A 24,206-nucleotide genomic window follows, 5' to 3' on the forward strand; every position below is an offset into this window, starting at 1 on the left:
TGGAAGAGTGGCAAGAAGAAAGCCATTGTTGAAAGAATGCCATAAGAAGTCCCATTTACAGTTTGAGGAAGCCAAGTGGAGGACACGGCAAATACGTGGAAGAAGGTGCGCTGGTCAGATGAGACCAAACTAACTTTTTGGCCTAAAAACAAAGCGCTACGTGTGGTGAAAAACTAACACTTCACATCACCATACACCATCCCCACCATGAAACATGGTTGTGCCAGTGTCATATTTTTGGGGATGCTTTTCTTCAACAGGGACAGGGAAGCTGGTCTGAGTTGATGGGGGGGGAAATGGATGGAGCCAAATACAGGGCATTCTTAAAGCCTGTTGGAGTCTGCAAAAGACTTGAGACTGGGGTGGAGGTTAGCAGGACATCGACCCTAAACATACAGCCAGAGCTACAATGGAATGGTTTAGATCAAAGCATATTCATGTGTTAGACTGCCCCAGTCACAGTCCAGACCTAAATCTATTTGAGAATCTGTGGCAATACTCAAAAATTGCTGTTCATAGACGGCCTCCATCCAATCTGACAGAGCTTGAACTGTTTTGCAATAAAGAATGGGCAAAAAAATCACTCTCCAGATGTGCAAAATTGGTAGACACATATCCAAAAAGACTTACATCTGTAAAAATCTTATACTTTTATGTTTTTGGTTGCAACATGACAAAATGTGGAACATTTCAAGGGGTATGAATACTTTTTCAAGGCACTGTATACAGGGATCTAATTTTCTGATTGTTGTTTGCTGATAGTGTTCTCAGGCCAGGGAACTGATGTCTCGACACTGGCACCTATTTATGATTATGAAGGAGAAAACCCAGTCGGCTCTAGAGAAGTATGATGTAATTAAGAATGAAAGGGACCATGCCATTTTGGAAAAAGAAGAGGTGAGTGAAAACTGGTACCTTACAAGGTCCCAAATGGTAGATGTGTATAACCAAGACTGCAATACATAACTTTAATTTTTAATTTTAATTATAGAGAGAGAGACGTGCAAAATTAAAATAGTAATTGGTGTTTGAGTATATTTTGTTCACACTCAATGATATGAGTTATTTTATGGATAGTATTTCCTGTGTTATACAAAACTTTTATTTTTATCAACATTTGGATTATAAAAAAAAAGTAGATATTTTAATACATCGACAGCCCAAATCTTTAAATAACTGTTTTACTTCATCGTGTTCATCTGTATGATCAGGATTCAGAGAGAATTGTCTAATGCCGCGTACACACGGTTGAATTTTCCGACAGAAAATGTTCGATGGAAGCTTTTTGTCGGAAATTCTGACAGTGTGTAGGCTCCATTGGATGTTTTCCATCGGAATTTCCGACGCACAAAATTTCAGATCTGAATCCGTTGTTGGAAATTTTCGATTGTGTGTACAAAATTCTGATGCATGCTCAGAATCAAGCAGAAGAGCCGTACTGGCTATTGAACTTCAATTTTCTTGGCATGTCGTACGCCACCAGGTTCTTGACGTTCGGAATTTCCGACAACATTGTGTGAACGTGCGTATGCAAGACAAGTTTGAGCATTCGTCGGAATGTGCGATCGTGTGTACCGGCATTGGTCTGTTCCCTTGTAAGAAACAAGATTTTCATCTGTCCTGTAAACTGATAGAAGAACTATAAGAAGCACTATCTTAAACTGCTGCTGAGAGAAACATGGAGAATGCCATTGATGCTGCTCAGTCTGAAAATTGTAGCTGCCTGGCTGTTGGGTTGTCCCTTTATATTTTGAGTCCAGTTACTGTCTAAGGGGTAAATTCACTGTGCTTCTGTAGTTGGTGTGCAGCACGTGTGCCTCATTGCCTTTCTACCATCTCCTCTGTACCTGCATCAGTTCTACAAAACTCTGAACAGTACCTGGCCTTCCTGCTGCCTTAGGCGGGGTTTACACTGGTACGACACGACAGTCATACGACTGTGGGTCCGACTTTGGCCTGCGACTTGAAGTCCGACATCCATCCAACTTCAATGAACGGAGATCTGACTTTGATCCCGACAATACCAGACACTTTGTGTCTGGTATGAATCTTATGGGGAACCCCCACACCGCATGCCCTCAACATGTGGGGTGTGGGTGCTTTGAAGCAGGGGGGCTCTGCACCTCCCCATCCCAAAGCACCTTGTCCCCATGTTTATAAGGACAAGGGCCTCTTCCCGAAAACGCTGGCCGGTGGTTGTCTGGGTCTGTGGAGGGGGAACTTTTCAGAATCTGGAAACCCCCTTTAACAAAGGGTCCCCATACCCCTCCCCCCCACGCTGTGAATGAGTATGGGGTACATTGTACCCCTACCCATTTACCCCTAAAAAAAATTGTAAAGAATAAAAACGCTACACGGGTTTTTTAAATAATTTATTTAGGCAGCTCCAGAGTCTCTTCTGATTTCTTCTTCCTCCTCCGCTGATGTCTTCTCTGCCTCTCCGGTTCTTCTCCTCTCTGCACTGTCTTCTGACTCTACCTGGTCTCCTCTCTCCGCTGTCTTCTCCCTCTGTTCTTCCTCCGATGTTGTCTCGACGCCCTCTCCCAGTGTAATGCTAGGGCTGCTGTGTGCGATTGCTTATATAGGCATGGGGCGTGGCCACCCGGTGACATCACCTGGAGACCACACACCCTTGTGACATCACCACCCGAGGCATGGTGGGCCACAAGGGTGTGGGGCCTCCTGATAACCTCACAGGGTGGCCACACCCCATGCCCATATAAGTAATGACACACAGCGGCCCTAGCATTATATCAGGAGAAAGCGTCAAGACAACATTGGAGGAAGAACGGAGGGAGAAGACAGTGGAGAGAGGAGGACGAAGAAGAAATTGGACGAGACTCCGGAGCTGCCTTAAGAATAAAAACTACACGTTTTTTTAAAGTAATTAACACTTGGTTCTAATCAGCATGGGGACAAGGTGCTTTAGGGTGGGGGGTCTACACCCCCACCCATTTTAAAGACATGTGGCCTGGTATGGTTTGGGGGGGGCGCTCGCTCTTCCCCCCCACCCCCTTTCCTGGCCTGCCAGGCTGCGTGCTCGGATAAGGGTCTGGTATGGATTTTGGGGGGACCCCCACGCCTTTTTTTTTTTTTTTTTTTTTTTTTGGGGGCGTGGCGGTTCTCGTTAAAATCCATATCAGATAGCAGTGCTGGCATGGAGTTGCTCTTCAAGATCCTCAGAGCACAAGTCGCATGCCAAAGTCGGATCAGTTAAGATGATGATCCAAATTCAATGATATTCAATGGGCTGAAGTAGGATGTAAGTGGGACGCAAAGTAGTGTAGGAACATTTTTCAAAGTTGGACCAGTTAAGACGGCTCTCATAGGGAACTCTCTATTTGCACACGTCATGCGGCATGAGCTCCAAATGTTTGAGCGTTTGTTGTACAAGTGTGAACCCGGCCTTACAAGTGAACTGACCACAAACTGCATTTATTCCTTCTGATTTTGTGAATACCCTTGAGGGTAATTTCTCAGTCTGTACTAGTAGAGTGCATCATTAGTTCAAAGGCAGCTGTCCCAAGGCCCTGTCCAGCTTGCAATCCACTAACTGTGCTGGGATATCTTCCAGTGTTTTCAAACTAGCAGGTATTTTACGCCAAGTATCCAAAACTGGTCCAAATGCTGGTCGTTGGAGCATCAGTGCAAGAAGCGTCTCTTGTGTATGCCCCTTGTGGCAAGTCCCTGGGCAACTTCATCAGTGATGTTCTCGGGGGCACGAGTACTCTTAATCTCAAGAAAAACAAGGCTAAATCTTTCTGGGAGACCCTCTATACCCGAGGCTAAAAAGTGCTTTTCACATCTCGGACCTCCAGAGCATTTTTTTCCTTGCCAACAGCTACCAATCGGATTTACATCGGTCCTGAAAAAAGACATTTGGAATTAGAAGGCTTAAATCTCCCTTTTCAGATAGTTCTTCGCACAAAGACTAGTTGTATAGCAGTTACTATAAATTGTGTACCTTTCACTCAAAGCAAAATGACAAAGTTGTGTCTGAAATTTTGTTTCTCTTTGTAAACATTTTTACTGGTAGATGTCCATTCGCCTGGCTGACCTGGAGTCTTTGAACGAACAAACAGTATTGGAAAACTCTCGTCTGGGTTCAGGTTTGTGTGTTAATTGCCAAATAAATGTGGTTACTATGCATTTCTGTTTTTATATTTATCTGTTATTCATTTATTATTTTGTTAGAGCTAGAATCTCTAATGGAGCGTTTGTGTATTATGGAGTCGGAAATTGATAAATGGAGGGAGGACAATTCCGAGCTGGCGGAACAACTGTCTGCTAGAGACTCGTCTGTGATGCTTCTAGAAAAAGAGCTTAACGAGGCAACTGCAAGGTATGAAGCAATTTGATTTTTAAATGATTTCATAAATCTCATCTTATGGTTGTATTGCATGTAATCTCCGCCGATACCTGCACAGATCTCTTCAAACATTTGGGCTCATTTTACTAATGAACAGACCAAAGCTGGGGTGAGAAGTACCTCAGCAAGATGTTCCTGTGATATCAAACAAGCGGGGAAGTAAATCTAGTTATGTACATTATATTTGCTGATTGGGTCATCGTGTTACAATGCCTGTTCAGGTGAAGATTTTACACATGTGCACCACTACTGCCCTACTGCTTAAAATGCTAGCTGCTCAGTTAAGTGTTCAGGCCATTTGGAATATGAGCACTTTAGCTTAGGGGCCAAATTATAAAGCAAGAGTATAGCCATACTGCTTCGTAAATACCACATGTTTTTAGAAATGTTCTTAGCGCTCCACTGGCCTCTAGATTTCTCAGCCATCAGATCATTATTCTTCTAAATGCAATAAAAAAAACAGCTTGGAGAAGAGGCTATTCACGTGACCCAGTAATGTCGAATGCCCAACTTTCGTTCAGTTATGGAATTTTCTGCAGCATATTTAAAACTAAAGATACATTTTTTTAATATATTGCATATATCCCTTGATATGGTGGCTGCCTTATTTTTATTTTATTTCAGGCTTTTTTCTATATTTTCAAATTGTGATTCTGCCAGTAACACGCCTCTAGGGTGACCGTGTTCACTCGCTTCACTCATGGAGGATCAAAGTTGTCTCCCAAGGCCTACTCTGCTGATTTGTACTATAAACTGCTTCCCTCTTATCTCTGTTGCATGGAAGTGAAGTTGCTTAGCAGTTCACAGACAATAGCTGGGCAGAAAGATTACATTGTTCAGTGTAGGAGAAGTTACAAGGGCACTATGACAGAATCGACAGATATTTTTCTGTGCTTGCATAAAATGTACTAAGCCTTAAAAAAGAAAACAAAGCCATCAGAAATTAGAACTGGTAAGCTTGAATATATTACATTTTTTTGGGGGGGGTTTAGATATACCGTACTTTAAGCAGAGAGAACTCTGTTGCTTTGCAGGCTTCAAACCCTGGCTCACGTTTTTAAGATTGGGCTCTAAAATGCAGGCCTTGGTGTGTATAACCTAGTGCACTGTAACTGAGCTTGGTTAGCAACGCGCCCCCTCAGTGTCCAGTGACTAACTTGTTAAAAAAAAAAATTGTTCTTTCAGAGGCCAGTCATATCAAAATCGCATCAAGTATCTATCTGCGGAGGTTGTGCCCAGGTATTTTTTTTAAATATATCATTCTAATAACATTAAATGGACCGTGGCCATAATTTCACGATTTATAGATACTGCTAGAGCACGCCAAATGATAGTTTTCTTTTTTGTTTCTTCATAGTGTTGAATGTAGTGGTGCGTTTTTTTTGTTTTTTTTTATGCTTGCTTGGGTAGTTTAGTATAGATTTATAAGTGAATAGCATTTTAATTTGTGCTTGATATGCGTTTTTTTTTATTTTTTTTTTTTTCTGATTCTAGCTTGGAACTTAATTTGTCAGAGGTTTCCAGCCAGAAGAAGGCCCTACAGGCACAGCTGCAGGCTATGAAAAGAGAACATGCTTCACAAATTGCCTACTATACTGAAAGCCTGGAGGTAAGACATTGTTTTCTTCTGTGTGCAGTGTTAAATCAAATGAATCTTAGATTCCCAAAAGAATGACATCTAATGCCACTGTATATTTTTACTGTTACGTTTTCCACTGCGTGCTGAAAGTACATGTTTTCCAGTTTCTTGAACAAGAGAATCGGGTTTGTCAGGAGCAAGTAACGGAGACCGAATCTCAGCGAAAAATCGATCATCTTAACTTGCTCGAGCGAAACTATCAGTGTGAGAATCTGAAGGATATCGTCAAGAAGCTAGAGTGAGTACACACTAAACGTGGGGGGGGGGGGGTATCGTGTGGCAATTCAGAACAGTTTTTACAGTTCAGACTTATGTTAATAAGTTCTGGTGAATGTTGTCAGTGGCAGCCAGCTCCAGAGAGCAGAAGAGACTCTGTAACATAGAAGAAAAGAGAGGTAGAGCAGCGCCACTCTGAGAGTAGTAGGTCTATTAAAACATGGCTTTATGCCTGATGAAGGAGCACTCGTACTCCGAACGCGAGCGCTGTAGCTACGCCCCCAGATCTCAAGCGGCTGACGTTCTCCACCTGCTGACGTGCTCATTGTAGGACACAAACGCCCCGGAGTGACGGAAGTGACCAGGGTCTGATCCCATACTACAGCCCAGCAAGACACACCGGATGATATCTGAGGACGACCACGGAGATCTATTATGCCTGTTTTAATCTACTCAAATGTGAGTGCGCATATTTTAAATTATAAATAAAGCCATGTTTTAATAGACCTACTACTCTCAGAGCGGCGCTGCTCTACCTCTCTTTTTACTTAAAGCAGTATTTAACCCAAAACATTTATTATATTGCAGTTTACCAATTCTTAGATGTGATGGCTTACCTGAAAATGAAGCCCTCCAGCGATGCACTGTCACCGCTGGAGGCTGCTTCCATCCTCAACCGGTCTTCCTTCCTGGGCCTGCGGACTCTGGCTTGGTGACTGGCTAGAGCTGCAATGATGTCACTTTCACATATGTGTGAGGGAGCTGCTGTTTATGGTACAGGGCTCTGAAGGAATGGCCTGGGTGGCCATTCCTTCAGAGTGCATGCGCCGGTGATGCCATTGGCTGCATATACATTAAATATCTCCTAAACTGTGCACATTTAGGAGATATTAATGGTACCTTTTAGGTAAGCCTATAATAAGGCTTACCTAAAGGTACAAGCGGAGATCATCATTTACTCCCACTTTAATGTGATACTAAAGTCTCATTTTTATTTTATTTTTTAAAAATAACAAATATGTTCGGACTAATTTTTTGGTGGTGGTGTACCGACAATACATTTTTTTTTTTTATATACATTTCACATTATTTATGTTTATGATATATTTTTATATTGTATATTTTATGTGTTGTTTTTTTTTGTTTGTTTTTTTTGTTAAGCATGGCATGAAATCCATTTTCTTTTTTCATGTTTATACTTACTTGCCCTGTGTAATGATTTTGTACAGAGCAACCTAAATCCTCCTCTTCTTGGGTCCCTCACTGGCCACCCTGGCCCCTCCCACCTGTCGAGTACCCCCCCCAAGCAAGCAGCTTACTATGGAGGCAACCAAGCTCCAGCTCTGTGTGTCCATTCAGACACAGAGCTGCGGTTTGGCCTTGCCCCCTCTCTCCTCATTGGCTTAACTGACTTTGACAGCAGCGGGAGTTAACGGCACCCCTGCCGGGTCTCAGCCACTCAGCCAGACAGAATACAAAGCCCCAGACAGGCAAATCCCTCATGCACATCCCTGGATCGAGATGGTGCTCAGGTAAGTATGAGGGCTGCTGCACACTGAATGTTTTTTCTTAATGCATTGCATTAAGATAAAAGTGATTGGTAAGGGCAGAAGGTTTTTTAAGCGTCCCAAGCCAATAAAAAAAATCCTGTACATTCACTGTGTTGTATGGTGATTTGTCCAATCATGGTAGGATGTTTACCTCTCCCACAAGATTTGCTCTGCAATAGCCTATTGAAGGGGTGTTCCCTAGGGAAATAAAATCCTATAATGGATCCAGCCATTTTCTGTCCTCATAAGACCCTTACTGTTGAGAACATCTTAGTGTTTGTTTGTTTTTTGGTCCTGTGAAAATTCTCCAAGCTTTCTGGTTGTCCTCGTTATGAAAGGTAGCCCTTACTTGGGGCAGGTGGGGCATTTGCTGGTCTTTATGACCTCATGGTCCATGGACTTTTTAGATGCCCTGGTCCACTGGGTGGTGTCCTGAGGGCTACTAGCTAATGTTCCAATCTATCTTTGACTCGCTTGATGTCTAATCTTTTGCTTTCTTTGCAACAACTAGTGGACTTTCATGCTGTTTTAACTCTTTAGTGAGGGGATCATAGCCATGGAATTTGCGAAGCCAATCATTGCTTCCCACAATCTCGGGCACTTGCTGTCTCTGTAGACATCAAGGATGCTTCCTACATGTTCCAAGCTTTTCAGCACATCTATGTTTCTTAGACTTTTCTGTGGGTACACTGCCCTACCTATTTGTCCACCCCCCAAGGTGCTGGCTCCTGTTGCTGTATGTCGCTGCTGATATATTGCCTTTTATGGGTTATTTTAGATGACCTTTTAATGAGGCAAGATTTGGCAAAGGCTAACATCTGACAGACTGGTCAATCCCTTTAGGGGTTTGGCTGGATTCTGAACCTCCAAAAATCCAGTGATGGAATCGGCCCATCTTTGCTAGTATCTGGACCTTGTCTTGGATATTGTTCTGTCCAGGGTTTGTCTTTTGCAGAGAAACCGCTTCTGGTTTTCCACTTTCATACTGTGCAGTCCAGGAGCCAGCCTTACCTTTCATGAGATAGGGCCTGAAAGTAGCTTCCTTTTGATGCAGTTCCATTTGTCCAACTCCACTCTGGACCATTGCAGCTAAGTATTTTGTCTGTGTGGAAGTAAAAGGCTTATTCTCTGGATCTTTGCATTCCCCTAATGCCAATGACTATATTGGCTCAGGCATGATGGCTTGTCTAGCCCCTCTGCTGTGGAAGGTTCTCACAATAAATGTCAAGACTTTCTCATCCTCTCGATGCAAAGGAGTTGGTCACTGGAGGGAGCTTGGCTCCCAAACAACATCCTGGAACTACAAACGACTTGATTATTTATCAACACTTGACCTTTCAACTACAGTTTAATTTTATTCTGATTCTGTCAAACAATGCCACGACTGATTTACAATAACCATCAAGGAAGAACCATAAGTCATGCAACTCTAAGAGAAGCCAAGTGGATTCTCGTTTGGATGGAACGTCACATTTTGGCTTTGTCCAGCATACATATTCCAGATATAGAAGATTAACAGGCAAGTTTCCTGAGCTCAAAATATATGAAATCAATAATTTAGTCTCTTTCCTAGCTGGTTTCAAACCCCCTCTCGCAGGCAACTCACAGACCACCTGGTCCCCAAATTTTACCACAAACTGATCAAGCTTGTTTCCAGGAATCCTCTTATACTCAATGTTAAAGCCATAGTGACTGTGTAATTCATTCCTTGCGTGCCTCACAGGATCGGGATAAGAGGCATTTCGGTGCCTTTATTGCACCAAACACTGCCAGTCGGACAGTGTATTTGGACCTCATCGGGCTCCTGGGAGACTCTCTGGCTCCTCCAGGATCTTCCATCCCAAGGACTTGTTTACCATACTGTATTATAGTTGCTAGTTTAATGGCCTGACTGTTGAATCCCTGGTCATCAAGATTGTTCCCATGCTTCTCAATGCTATGGATTCTTCTTACAAGAGCTACCATTGTACCTAGAATACAAACTTCTCGGGGTGCCAGGCGAAAATATTCAATCCCATTGTGTTCTCAATGGGATGAATTCTGCCTCTTTCCAGTCTGGACTAAATCGGCACCAATCCCGGAGTACCATATCTGGGCAGCTTTCCGATTTGGCTGTTGACTTTCACAATACAGTTCCATCTCACTTTCTTGTGATGAGCTTTATTTAGGGTGTTGCTCACGCTGTTCCCTCTGTTCACCAGTGTCACTGTGGGGTCTCCGGCTCTATTGTTTTTTTCATACCCCCTTCTTTAAACCTACTTGGTATACTCATTTATCTGCTCTTACTCGCAAAGAGGCCTTCCATCACCTCTGTGGGTCAAATTTTTGGAGCTTATTGCTCTAACCCAGTGTTTCTCAATATTTTTTTCAGTCAAGGCACTCTTAAAAAGTATTTTCAGTCTTGAGGCACCTCTGTCCAAGGCTTGGTGTATGTTGCTGTGTACCGTGGAACATGTGCAAAATAGCGCTCATTCCTGACACGCAGACAAATGCTCTGCTCTTTAGGGGTGCCATTAATTCTTAATGGTACCCCACACATTGGCAAACATGGGTTTTTGGTGTGGCACAATTTTTAAAAAGTGTTGGAATCCTTTCCCTGCATTTCTGTGGGTAGGGAAGCCTATTGAAATTAATGGGCTGCCCTACACGCAGCACGCATCCACACAGATGTGAACCAAGGGCTATTCACATGTCAGGTTGGTGGCATGGTAAAACGACATAATTGAACTGTTTATACCACCCCCCATACTGCTCCCCTTTTAGCTGTAGATGCAACAGCTGGGGGCGTACACGTGCTGTGGCTGCAGCTGGAGGTATATCAAGATGAATGTGGTTGCACTGCATGTGGTTGCGGTGTGGCGATGCTGCATTTACGGGGGTTAAAATGGGTCCTCTTTACCGCCTCTGAAAATCGATCTGAGCATGGATTGCTTTTCAGAGGAGCAGTAGTTCTTGCTGCTATCACTAAGTTCTGAAAAAAGCAGTTCTGACAGTAGAGGGGGGGGGGGATCTGGGGTCAGGATTAAAGGTAATTAAAATAAATCTATATATAGGTGGATGGATTTTGTGTATATATTTCTGTGTGTGTGTGTATATATATATATATATATAATGTGTGTGTGTGTGTGTGGCTGTATCTCCCAAATGTGAGTTTACACCTCCATATTTTTGTAAATATCTAATGTAGTGAGTGTACAGCTTGTATAACAGTGTAAATTTGCTGTCCCCTCAAAATAACTCAATACACCCCTAAGTGAGAATGTCCAAATTGGGCCCAAAGTGTCAATATTTTGTGTGGCCACCATTATTTTCCCAGCACTGCCTTAACCCTCTTGGACATGGAGTTGACCAGTGCTTCACAGGTTGCCACTGGAGTCCTCTTCCACACCTTTATGACAACATCACAGAGCTGGTGAATGTTGGAGACCTTGTGCTCCTCCACTTGCGTTTTGAGCATGCCCCACAGATGTTCAATAGGATTTAGGTCTGGAGACATGCTTGGCCAGTCCATCACCTTTACCCTCAGCTTCTTTAGCAAGCCAATGGTCATCTTGGCGGTGTGTTTGGGATCGTTATGTTGGAATACTGCCCTGCGGTCCAGTCTTTGTAGGGAGGGGTTCATGCTCGGCTTCGGTATGTCACAGTACATGTTGGCATTCATGCAGCCCCAGACCATGACACGCCCACCACCATGCTTGAATGTAGGCAAGACACAGTTGTCTTTGTACTCCTCACCTGGTTGCTGCCACTCATGCTTGACACCATCGGAACCAAATAAGTTTATCTTGGTCTCATCAGACCACTGGACATGGTTCCAGTAATCCATGTCCTTAGTCTGCTTGTCTTCAGCAAACTGTTTGCGCCTTTCTTGTGCATCATCTTTAGAAGATGCTTCCTTCTGGGATGACAGCCATGCAGACCAATTTGATGCAGTGTTGCGGCATATGGTCTGAGCCCTGATAGGCTGGCCCCCCACCACTTCAACCTCTGCAGCATTGCTGGCAGCATTTATACGTCTATTTCCCAACTTCTTTGGTCGACCATGCCAAGGCCTGTTCTGAGTGAAACCTGTCCTGTTAAACCGATGTATGGTCCTGGCCACTGTGCTGCAGCTCGGTTTCAGGGTCTTGGCAATATGCTTCTAGCCTAGGCCATCTGTATGTAGATTCTTTTTTTCAGATCCTCAGAGTTCTTTGCCATGAGGTTCCATGTTGACCTTCCAGTGACTAGTATGAGAGAGAGCGATAACGCCAAATTTAACATACCTGCTCCCGATTCACACCTAACGTGAACGAGTCACATGACACCAGGGAGGGAAAATGGCTAATTGGGCCCAATTTGGACATTTTCACTTAGGGGTGCATTCACTTTTGTTGCCAGCGGTTTAGACATTAATGGCTGTAAGTTACGTTATTTTGAGGGGACAAAAACAATTTACACTGTTATGCAAGCTGTACACTTACTACTTTTATATTGTATCAAAATGTAATTTCTTCAGTGTTGTCGCATGAAAAGATATATATATATATATATATATATATATATATATATATATATATATATATATATATATCATATTTATCAGCGTATAACACGCACCCCAAGTTTAGGAGGGAATTTTAAGGAAAAAACTTACATTTATATGCCCATCAGTGTCATCTGCAGCCTTGTCCACCAGTGCAGCCTTGTCCACCAGTGCAGCCTTGTCCACCAGTGCAGCCTTGTCCACCAGTGCAGCCTTGTCCACCAGTGCAGCCTTGTCCACCAGTGCAGCCTTGTCCACCAGTGCAGCCTTGTCCACCAGTGCAGCCTTGTCCACCAGTGCAGCCTTGTCCACCAGTGCAGCCTTGTCCACCAGTGCAGCCTTGTCCACCAGTGCAGCCTTGTCCACCAGTGCAGCCTTGTCCACCAGTGCAGCCTTGTCCACCAGTGCAGCCTTATGCAGCCGTGTCCCCCATTGCAGCCGTGTCTATTTTATTTTTTAAAAATGCCACCGCTGAGATACAGAGCCGGATGTGTATCTCGGTGGCGTGCGGTAGTTCTCGGCAGGCCTCCGGCTCTTCTCGGGCAGCTTTCGGCCGTTCTCGAAGAGCCGAAGGCGGCCGAAAGCTTCCGAGAACAGCCGAAAGCTGCCGAAGGTGGCTAAAAGCCGCCCAGAGGCTCAGAATTTCGGGGGATCGGCGTATAACACGCACCCACGATTTTCCCCTGCTTTTAAGGGGAAAAAAAGTGCGTGTTATACCTGATTTAAAAAAACTAAAACAGTAAAGTTGGTCCTTTTTTTTTTTTTTTTTTTTTTTTTTTTTCATCCAAAAGATTTGAGTACCTGTTTTTGTGTATTTAATATATAGTTTTTTTTTTGTTTTGTTTTTTTATCTAAATTATACATACAAGTGAACTGATTGGAGGTTTGTTTTGTTTAATAAATGTTTAAATGTAAGAAATTTTCTGTTTCACTTATTACTTAAGGCTGCTTTCACACTGGAGCGGGCAGGCGTTGACGGTAAAACGATGCTAGTTTTAGTGGCGCTTTGCCGTCTTTTTAGCGGCGCTATTCGGCTGCTTGCGGGGCACTTATAACCTAGCTTGTGGCCGAGGAAGGGGTTAAATGTGCTTGTGACGCGCTGCTGCCAAATCGCATTGCATGCGCTTCAGCAGTGGTGCCCATTCATTTCAATGGGTAGGAGTGGTGGAGGAGCGGTTTACAGATGCTGCGTGCAGGATTTTTTTTAACGTTCTGCCAGCGCATCGCCTCATTGTGAAAGCACTCTGGCTTTCACACAGACTGCAGGGGAGCCGTTTTGAAGGCAATTTGCAGGCACTATTTTTAGCCCAAAAGCGCCTGAAAAACGCCCCAGTGTGAAAGGTAAGGAAAAACTTATGAGATGAAGGGGAAAAAAGGGGGGGGGGGGGGAAATCGGCCTAACATATCAGCCCAAAAAAATAGGCATCATATATCGGCCATCGGCCGACACGATTTCTAAATATCGGCTTCGGCCAGAGAAAAACCCATATTGGTCGAACTCTTATATATATATATTGTGTGTGTATGTATATATATATGTGTGTGTATGTATATGTATGTGTGTGTGTATGTATGTATGTATGTGTGTATATATATATATATATAATATAATATTCGTGTATGTATTCGTTTTGAACTCCTGTGACCCGGACTTGAGACCACTCTCTGCTGACGTCACTGTAATCAGTTCAAAAGTAGACAGACAAGAATCTCTACTGCACTTGTGTGGAGGGCCTGGAAAAAAGTTTTAGTACTTCCATGGTGGTATTGTATTATTGATCATGCACATCCCGCTGCCTCGGCTGACTGGGGGAAGTCCAAAATGCTAAACAGAATAAAGAAATGGAAGGCACATGGCCTGATGCATAAATCCTTTAAAAAGCTTATTTAAAACAAGATGGTAAAAATACTACGTATTCACAAATGTTGCTAAAATAGAATCATATCACTTGGTTGAACGGTAATCAAAAACATAATATGTGGTGCCCATAACAAGGGATAAAAAGATGAGTGATCGTCTAACGGGTTTCAAGAATTCTCCTCTTCCTCAGAGCCTTATAAAACCCAGTATGGTCTGCATTTTTAGAATGTAGAGGACTGGATGAATAGTGTAGCCTTAAGCCCCATACACACTATCAGATTATCTGCTGAGTTTTTCCTTCAGATTTACCAAAACCATTTGTAGAAGGGCCTGCCTGATTGCATACACATTGAAACTCCTAATGTTTGTCCTCATATTATATGGTTTTGGTAAATCTGAAGGAAAAACTCAGCAGATAATCTGATAGTGTGTATGGGGCTTTAGGGGAAGATATTCCTTCTCTGTTGGAATGTTCCTTCTTCATCACAGCACTCTATATTAAAACGCCAAAGATAGAATTGCAGACGCTAGTGCTAGTACTAGAAAATGTGTACGTTGTTGAATCATGCATAAACTGATGTAACTGAAGTCATACGGATGCAATCTTTCATAAAACAAACATATAAAATATATATGTATATATATAAAACGAAAAACCCTGCTTTGATACTCAGTTTAGATGCCCAAAAGGCATTTGATCGCCTTAGCTGGCCATTTATGTTTGCGATACTAAACCACTTTGGATTTTCAGGCCCCTTTATTCACGCCCTCCGAGCCCTATACTCGAAGCCCACCTCCCAGGTACAACCCTCCTCCCATCTGTCCCGTCCGTTTTCCCTTAGCAACGGTACGAAACAGGGTTGCCCTCTATCGCCATTGCTCTTTATTCTCAGTCTGGAACCCCTAGCTGCGGCTATGCGGGAATGTTCAGATATTAAAGGAGTTTGCCTCCGCAACGCAGAATATAAAATATCCTTATTCGCGGATGATGTCCTCCTAACTCTCACCCACCCGCACGCATCCCTACCACACCTTCACCACCTACTATCCACTTTTGGTAGCCTCCCGGGTTTCAAAATTAATAATACTAAAACCGAAGCATTACCTGTAAACATAACCCCAGCCCGCTTATCTTCGCTCCAAAGTAAGTATAATTACCACTGGTGTCCTCACTCACTTAAATACCTGGGGGTTCGCCTTACTGCTTCCTATGATACTTTATATAAGGCCAATTTCCCCCCTCTGTTCTCGGAAATTAATCGCTTGCAGACATACTGGACATCTCTCCCCCCTATCCCTGTTGGGCCGAATCAATGTCCTTAAAATGTCTATCCTCCCTAAGTTATTATATTTGTTTGAAACTTTACCTGTGGCTATCCCTATGTCACAGTTGAAATCCCTTCAAAGGAGAAGCCTCCGTTTTATTTGGAATACCGCTTCCCACAGGTTAGCAGGGATGGTGGTCCTGGCTCAGAGGAATAGGGGGGGTCTGGGAGGCCCAGATTTCATTAAATACTATTATGCCACACACCTGAGAGTTCTTACCTCCTGGACCTCCCGGAAGGCCCCAAATAGATGGCCAGAAATAGAAATGAGTGTTACAGCCCCGGTACATCCTTGCTATATGCTTTGGCCTTCTACTGCCCTTCATATGCCCCAATTACGGCACATATGCCTAGCTCCCATGTTGTTCACGTTGAATACCTGGAAAAGGTGCAGTGACCGCTTTTCCCTATCCTCACCGTGTCCACCGCTTTTAAATATCCTATTTAACCCAGACATCCCAGATAGCCTGTCCTATGATCGTATGCTACCATGGACCCAAGCGGGACTTTTTCAACTCCGACACTTTGTTAACCCGGCGACACGCCATTTATTGACTTTTCCCACCTTGCAAAAGCAACACCAGATCCCCCAAAGGCTTCTACATTCATACTTACAGATCAGACACTTTTTCTCTATCCGGTCCCCTTCTCTGACTCTGGACAAACCCACAGACTTTGAGATCCTATGTGCTAAGGGTCCTTACGAACCCCGACTGATCTCTACCATTTACACAATATTATATGAAGCCATTCCTATGACGGTGAACACCCACCACTACATGAGGAAATGGTCTGATTCTACAGCACGATATTTCCCTGGTGGACTGGGGGAACATATGGGAGCACACTTCCAGAATATCTCGATGTGTGACCCACAAGGAAACTGCATACAAAGTTCTAATGCACTGGTATAGGACTCCAGATATTCTACATGCCCGTAACAGGTTAATTTCAAAGCAATGCTGGAGAATGCTGGAGATGTGGTGGGGAAGTCGGCTCTCACTACCATATTTTTTGGGACTGCCCCCTAGTCCACCAGTTCTGGCTCCAAGTCCAAAATCTGTTAGAAACACTGGCTGGCACTCCTATTCCCCTGACACCCATGCATTATCTGCTAGGCCTCCCTTTCTCTGGTATTTCTAAGGCCTTGCGCAGATTGTTGTCCTTCATCTTATTGGCTGCTAAAAGGGTCATACCCAGGTTATGGTTGTCCACCTCTCCACCAACACTTCCGAAATTGATCACCACTGTAGCTGACATACGCAGAATGGAACACTTGACGGCCGTAGTGGAGGGTAAGATGCAGAAATTTTCTAAAATTTGGTCAACATGGGATGAGTCTACATATGGCTCTGATGGGATTGCTCCTACTTAGTTAAACGTGGATACATACATGTCCCCGAGAGAAGGTCTGAAATCTATTTTTCCTTGTGTGTAAAGCTCTCTTTGAGGTTAAATGGTCTGTTTACAGTTTCTGTCTATAACCCCCTTAAAGATATGGTAGAAGGTCACTTCAATTTCAATTTTTTTTTTTTTTGGGATGCGACTATCTCTCCCCCACTCAAATTACTACTTTAATCACATCCCTATACCTCTATATGTTTAGATTTTGTATGCCCTGTAATCAAAGTATACCTGCAATCTCGATATGTTAATATTTATATTTCATGTATATTTTCTTCTGTATGATGTTGAAAATTTAAAATAATTACAAAAATATATATATATATTCATGGCACCGTGCCATCACGACAATGAAGTCTGGATCCGCCGGGTTCCTGTACTGATGCCTGTCTCAGCCTCTCAGCGAGCCGATGAGAGGCTGAGATGACCGATTCCCGCCCCTCCACAGCTCAGCGTTCCAGTGAGCGTGGAGGAGCCAAAAGGAAAGCTGCTGATTGACAATCAGCAGCTCTCCTCTCGGATCTGTGAGAACCGAGCCATGGGCGATGTTTGATGGCTCGGTTTTCAGTGTAGAGACGCCAGGGGACAGATGCAGCATCAGTCCCATGCTGTTTTCACCTAGTTAAGTATAAAAGGGTAACCCCCCTCCCCATACTTCTCTTTTAACCACTTGCCGACCGCCTAACGCCGATGTACGTCGGCAGAATGGCACGGGCAGGCATAAGCACGTACATGTACGTGATTTGCCTCCCGCGGGTCGGGGGCCCGATCGGGCCCCCGCCCGGTGCCTGCGGCGGTCGGTTTTCGTTCGGGAGCGATCCCGGACGAGGGGACGGCCATTCATTCATGGCCACCCCCTCGCGATCGCTCCCGACGAATAGAAATCCCCGGTGACATCACTTCCTCTCCTGTAATGTAAACACAGGAGAGGAAGTGATGTATTCTCTCCTCCGTGTCGGTATTTTTCGTTCCGACACGGAGGAGAGCGGATCAGTGAGTTGCACCAACACATCCCACACACAGTAGAACATGCCAGGCACACTCACACCCCCCCTTTACCCCCCGATCACCCCCCCAATTACCCCTGCCCCCCAGTCACAGTGACACCAATGTCATTTTTTTTTTTTTTTTTTTTTTTTTTGCATTGGTGTCATTTGTGACTGTAATAACTGTTAGGGCAGTTAGAGTTAGCCCCCTTTAGTTCTAATGTACCCCCCTAACCCCCCCAATAAAGGTTTAACCCCGTGATCACCCCCCGTCGCCAGTGTCACTAAGGCTGGGTTCACATTGCAGCGGTTTATGAGAACGAATGTGATTCGCACCGCACTGCAGTGCAAATCACATCCGATCTCTGTGCGATTCGAGTTCAGCCATTCGCCGCACCCGCCACACCCGCCGCACCCGCCGCAAATTCGCACGGGACCCTTTTTTTGGCCCGCAGCAGAATCGGATCGCATGGGTGTTCACACCATGCGATCCGAGTTTGCAGATCGCACTGCGATATGCGAACTGATCTGGGGGTGTCAGTAACATTTCACTGACACTCCCAGCAGTTCGCATAGGGCAGTGTGAACTGCCGCCGGGAGGCATGCGATGCGGGAACCCGCCGCGGATTCGCGGCGTTTCCGCATCGCTCCAGTGTGAACCCAGCCTAATAAGCGATCATTTTTCTGATCGCCGTATTAGTGTCCCAGGTGACGCTAGTTAGGCAGGTAGGTATTTAGGTTCGCCGCAGCTTTTTATAGCGCCAGGGACCCCCATATACTACCGCATAAAGCCCCCTGATTGCCCCCTAGTTAACCCTTTCACCAGTGATCACCATATAACTGTTACAGGTGACGCTGGTTGGTTAGTTATTTTTTTATAGTTTCAGGGCACCCGCCATTTATTACCTAATAAAGGTTTAACCCCCTGATCACCCGGCGGGTGTCATTTGTGACTAATAACTGTTAGGGCAGTTAGGGTTAGCCCCCTTTAGTTCTAAGGTACCCCCCTAACCCCCCCAATAAAGGTTTAACCCCGTGATCACCCCCCGTCGCCAGTGTCACTAAGGCTGGGTTCAGATTGCAGCGGTTTGAGAACGGATGTGATTCGCACTGCAGTGCAAATCACATCCGATCTCTGTGCGATTCGAGTTCAGCCATTCGCCGCACCCGCCACACCCGCCGCACCCGCCGCAAATTCGCACGGGACCCTTTTTTTGGCCCGCAGCAGAATCGGATCGCATGGGTGTTCACACCATGCGATCCGAGTTTGCAGATCGCACTGCGATATGCGAACTGATCTGGGGGTGTCAGTAACATTTCACTGACACTCCCAGCAGTTCGCATAGGGCAGTGTGAACTGCCGCCGGGAGGCATGCGATGCGGGAACCCGCCGCGCATTCGTGGCGTTCCCGCATCGCTCCAGTGTGAACCCAGCCTAATAAGCGATCGTTTTTCTGATCGCTGTATTAGTGTCACAGGTGACGCTAGTTAGGCAAGTAGGTATTTAGGTTCGCCGCAGCTTTTTATAGCGCCAGGGACCCCCATATACTACCGCATAAAGCCCCCTGATTGCCCCCTAGTTAACCCTTTCACCAGTGATCACCATATAACTGTTACAGGTGACGCTGGTTGGTTAGTTATTTTTTTATAGTTTCAGGGCACCCGCCATTTATTACCTAGTCTCACTAGTGTACCCCTAAATTTAGGGGTGTCTACTTTCCAAAATGGGGTCATTTGGGGGGGGTTTGTGCCATCTTGGCATTTTATGGCCTTCAAAACTGTAACGCCCTTAGAAAGCCTGAAGGCGGTGCTTGGTTTTCGGGGCCCCGTACGCGGCTAGGCTCCCAAAAAGTCCCACATATGTGGTATCCCCGTACTCAGGAGAAGCAGCAGAATTTATTTTGGGGTGTCATTTCACATATGCCCATGGCATGCGTGAGCAATATATCATTTAGTGACAACTTTGTGAAAAAAAAAAAAAAAAAAAAAAAGTTTGTAATTTTCCCGCAACTTGTGGCAAAATATAAAATATTCCATGGACTCAACATGCCTCTCAGCAAATAGCTTGGGGTGTCTACTTTCTAAAATGGGGTCATTTGTGGGGGTTTTGTGCCATCTTGGCATTTTATGGCCTTCAAAACTGTAATAGGTAGTGAGGAGTGAAGTCAAATATTTACGCCCTTAGAAAGCCTGAAGGCGGTGCTTGGTTTTCGGGGCCCCGTACGCGGCTAGGCTCCCAAAAAGTCCCACATATGTGGTATCCCCGTACTCAGGAGAAGCAGCAGAATTTATTTTGGGGTGTCATTTCACATATGCCCATGGCATGTGTGAGCAATATATCATTTAGTGACAACTTTGTGAAAAAAAAAAAAAAAAAAAAAAAGTTTGTAATTTTCCCGCAACTTGTGGCAAAATATAAAATATTCCATGAACTCAACATGCCTCTCAGCAAATAGCTTGGGGTGTCTACTTTCTAAAATGGGGTCATTTGTGGGGGTTTTGTGCCATCTTGGCATTTTATGGCCTTCAAAACTGTAATAGGTAGTGAGAAGTGAACTCAAAAATTTACGCCCTTAGAAAGCCTGAAGGCGGTGCTTGGTTTTCGGGGCCCCGTACGCGGCTAGGCTCCCAAAAAGTCCCACATATGTGGTATCCCCGTACTCAGGAGAAGCAGCAGAATTTATTTTGGGGTGTCATTTCACATACGCCCATAGCATGTGTGAGCAATATATCATTTAGTGACAACTTTGTGTAAAAAAAAAAAAAAAATTTTTTTTTTGTCATTATTCAATCGCTTGAGGCAAAAAAATAAAATATTCAATGGGCTCAACATGCCTCTTATCAATTTCCTTAGGGGGTCTACTTTCCAAAATGGGGTCATTTGGGGGGGTTTTGTACTGCCCTGCCATTTTAGCACCTCAAGAAATGAGATAGGCAGTCGTAAACTAAAAGCTGCGTAAATTCCAGAAAACGTACCTTAGTTTGTAGATGTGACAACTTTTGCGCAAACCAATAAATATACAATTATTGACTTTTTTTTTACCAAAGACATGTGGCTGAATACATTTTGGCCTAAATGTATGACTAAAATTGAGTTTATTGGATTTTTCTAATAACAAAAAGTAGAAAATATCATTTTTTTTCAAAATTTGCGGTCTTTTTACGTTTATATCGCAAAAAATAAAAATCGCAGAGGCAATCAAATACCATCAAAAGAAAGCTCTATTTGTGGGAAGAAAAGGACGCAAATTTTGTTTGGGTACAACATTGCATGACCGCGCAATTACCAGTTAAAGCAGCGCAGTGCCAAAGTGTAAAAAGACCTCTGGTCATTTACCAGCAAAATGGTCCGGTCTGAAAGTGGTTAATAGAAGATAATACAACCATATCAAAGAATCAATGGATATCAACAAAATAACAGTACAGCAATAAAAGGTATCTGTAAACTGTGGGCTGTAGCCTCTACTGCAATAAATATTTTATGGAAACACCATTTCATGACATGCTGGAAATTCAGCCCGTGTATGGGGCTTAAGACTGGCGATACACGAAGTGTGTGTGTGCTGGCTCCTTGTATTCCTTGTATCATTACAATTCCAGGAGAACCAGCAGGTTTTTAGGAGCTGCGTTCACTTTGTCAGGGGTAACTATAAACTTTTTTAATATTCAGTATGAAATCATTATTTACATTTGTTTATACGTATAAGCATCCCCATAATGATGCAAAAACAAATTAAATCTAGACAAAAGTAAAGCGTATTGGGGCTAAAGAGTGCTAAAATAGCACTGTGAAAGTTAACTTTTTTTTTTTAATCCATCCCTGTGATTGAGATGATTTATAATCTACAGAATTGTTTCAACTAAGTAATATCAGATTTTTTATTTTATTTTTTATTTAATTTGATAATTGACTCCTCAGCTTTTTGCATATTTTTCTTTGGAAGGTGTGGGAGTGTGTGTTCACCTTTGATGCTTATCTGTAACATGGAGGCTGGGCTCACACAGTTGCGCTGCGGTAATGTACAATTTCCGTTCTGTTTTTTCTTAATGGCTTGCCAATGGAGGTGTGTTGCAGTGCACCGCAATGCAAGGTAACACTACTGTGTGTTGTAGTGTGCCTCCTTACACAAAGTAAAACTCGTATCTTCTTTTGGATGTGTCAGTGCATTGGAAAATGGCACTATCTCTATAAATACAGGAGGCGTCCTCTCTTCCTAGATAAAGCATACAAAAATGCATATAAAAAACATGCCGTTTGGAAATATAGACGTTCAGACCAGCAGCTTATGAGCAAAACAGAGATTACTAGTTGAAGCTAATTCATATGACTGTGGTTTGCACATGCAGGGAAGATGTTAATGAACTGAGGCGGAATTTGGCAGATGCAGAGAATGAAGCTCAGAATGTGAAGGCAAACACGGGCAAAGAAATGGCTAAGTCCTCCTCTGAAGTCTCAAAAATTACAGCACTTCTCCTAGATGTAATAAGAAATCTGAAGGAAAGCTCTCGGAGAGAGGTATGACCACTCCAGTTCTTGATATATACAGTATCCGCAAATAATTGTTTGTTTCCCTGTGTGTGTGTGTGTGTGTATATATATATATATATATATATATATGTATGTGTATATATATATATATATATATATGTGTATGTATATATATATATATATATATATATATGTGTGTGTGTATATATATATATATATACACACACACACACACACACACACACACACACACACATATTTTCCGCACACAGTACAGAATATTCAAATCCAAGTTCCTACTGTCATTTTCTTTTGCAGGCGGCAGCATGGCTGCCAGGACATCTCTTTTTTTTCTTGGCTACCCAAGCCGAATCTGATATTTTCTGAAAGCGAAGGCCCAGGAAAAAGAAAATGTTGGTAGTTGGCATTTTATATGTCACACGATATTTGCTCAGCAGTAAAACGTAATTTTTTTTTTTTGTTTTTGGAAGGGGAAAAACTTCTTATTCATGAGTTTTAGAGCACAACAAACACAATATAATGCCCAATTGTTTTGTAAAACGTGAAAGATGTTAATTAGTAGATGCCTAACACATAACGCTTTAAAATTTGTGTATATCCATGAAATGGCAACAAACTACAGTATTTAAAAATCTCCATAGTTGATACTTTAAAAGCCTTTACAGGATACCAGTCTAGAATTATTGCTGTCTCTATTATTGCGGTGATACCACACATGCGTGGTGCGATCAACATTTACATATGCACGTGGGACCGACATTTGAGCTTGCCTTTGCATGTGAGCATAGGGGAACGGAGGCGTTTTACTACTTTTTTTATTTTTTATTATTATTAACTTTATAGCAATCACCTTGGGTGTGAAATGGATAAGAACTACAATCTAGTTCAAGGTTATCTGCCGCTGTTTCTAATTAAAAAGTATAAATGTGCATGCACATTAGAAGTAAACACTCTCTGAGACACGTTCAGCTCGGTTACTTCTAACTTCTGATTTATTCGTGGGTGGTGTTAATATTTTATACAGAAAGATACGTCATTGCTATGTCAGTCTAATTGGTACATCTTATTTGTTAAAATACAAGAGAAATGGAGAAACTTGATGCTTGAAGTTTGGTTGAAGCTGGTTCTCTTATCTCATATGCATTCTTCTAACGCGTGGGATGTAGGGGGTAGACGCCATCTTTAACTCCAAACAGAGAGTCAATCTGTATACTACGTAATAAGGAGTTGCATAGAAACATGTATACACATAAGCAAATATACATTTTCTGATTATTATGTACATTAGATTCCTTCACAGGTGAACCACATCCCTTGTAATAGCATCAGCTGTGACAGGTCCTCTTTATGAAGAGATTTGGGGCATATTATTTCCTGGCTCCAGCTGCTGTCAATCGCTGTCTGTGACGAGAGAGCAGGGGGGGGCTAGGGCCAAGTCATGCTCTGTGTGGCAGTGGACACACAGAGCTCAACTCAGAATTTAGTCCACCCGAGTGTCCCCTTAGCAAGCAGCTTGCTATGTAGGAACTTAAGGGGGGAGGAGCCAGGAGTGCTGGCGGAGCTGAGAAGTGGAGGATTGGGGTTGCTCTGTGCAAAATCATTGCACAGAGCATGCAAGTATTACTGGTTACCAAAAAAATTTAAAATAAAGTTACCTTTTCAGAATTACCTTGACTCTAAGCTGATGAACTGTAAAGGCTTTTAAATTGTTGCCTATGGTATTTTTCCCCATGTCACAGGTACACACAGTTTAAAGACTTGCCATGTTCGGTATCTAATTATTCAACACAACTTCATCTTGTGTATTTTACCAAACAAGTG

General features: G+C 43.4%; 1 protein-coding gene across 4 annotated transcripts in view; it reads left to right on the forward strand.

Annotated features, from left to right (window-relative positions):
- SPAG5 (sperm associated antigen 5) overlaps positions 1 to 24,206 on the forward strand; it is a 191,205-nt gene that overhangs the window by 89,203 nt on the left and 77,796 nt on the right. For 3 of the 4 annotated variants that reach the window (XM_077480426.1, XM_077480427.1, XM_077480429.1), the window contains 7 exons: positions 763 to 897; positions 4,037 to 4,109; positions 4,195 to 4,342; positions 5,555 to 5,608; positions 5,864 to 5,978; positions 6,113 to 6,246; positions 22,223 to 22,391. In XM_077480426.1, coding sequence (XP_077336552.1) covers positions 763 to 897; positions 4,037 to 4,109; positions 4,195 to 4,342; positions 5,555 to 5,608; positions 5,864 to 5,978; positions 6,113 to 6,246; positions 22,223 to 22,391 — 828 coding nt within the window. The remainder of the gene's footprint in view (positions 1 to 762; positions 898 to 4,036; positions 4,110 to 4,194; positions 4,343 to 5,554; positions 5,609 to 5,863; positions 5,979 to 6,112; positions 6,247 to 22,222; positions 22,392 to 24,206) is intronic. The other variant, XM_077480428.1, reaches the window with a different exon arrangement.

The sequence above is a fragment of the Lithobates pipiens genome, unplaced genomic scaffold (assembly GCF_037356315.1).
Source record: "Lithobates pipiens isolate NorthernLeopardFrog02 unplaced genomic scaffold, aLitPip1_a1.2 Scaffold_16, whole genome shotgun sequence".
NCBI lineage: Eukaryota > Metazoa > Chordata > Amphibia > Anura > Ranidae > Lithobates > Lithobates pipiens.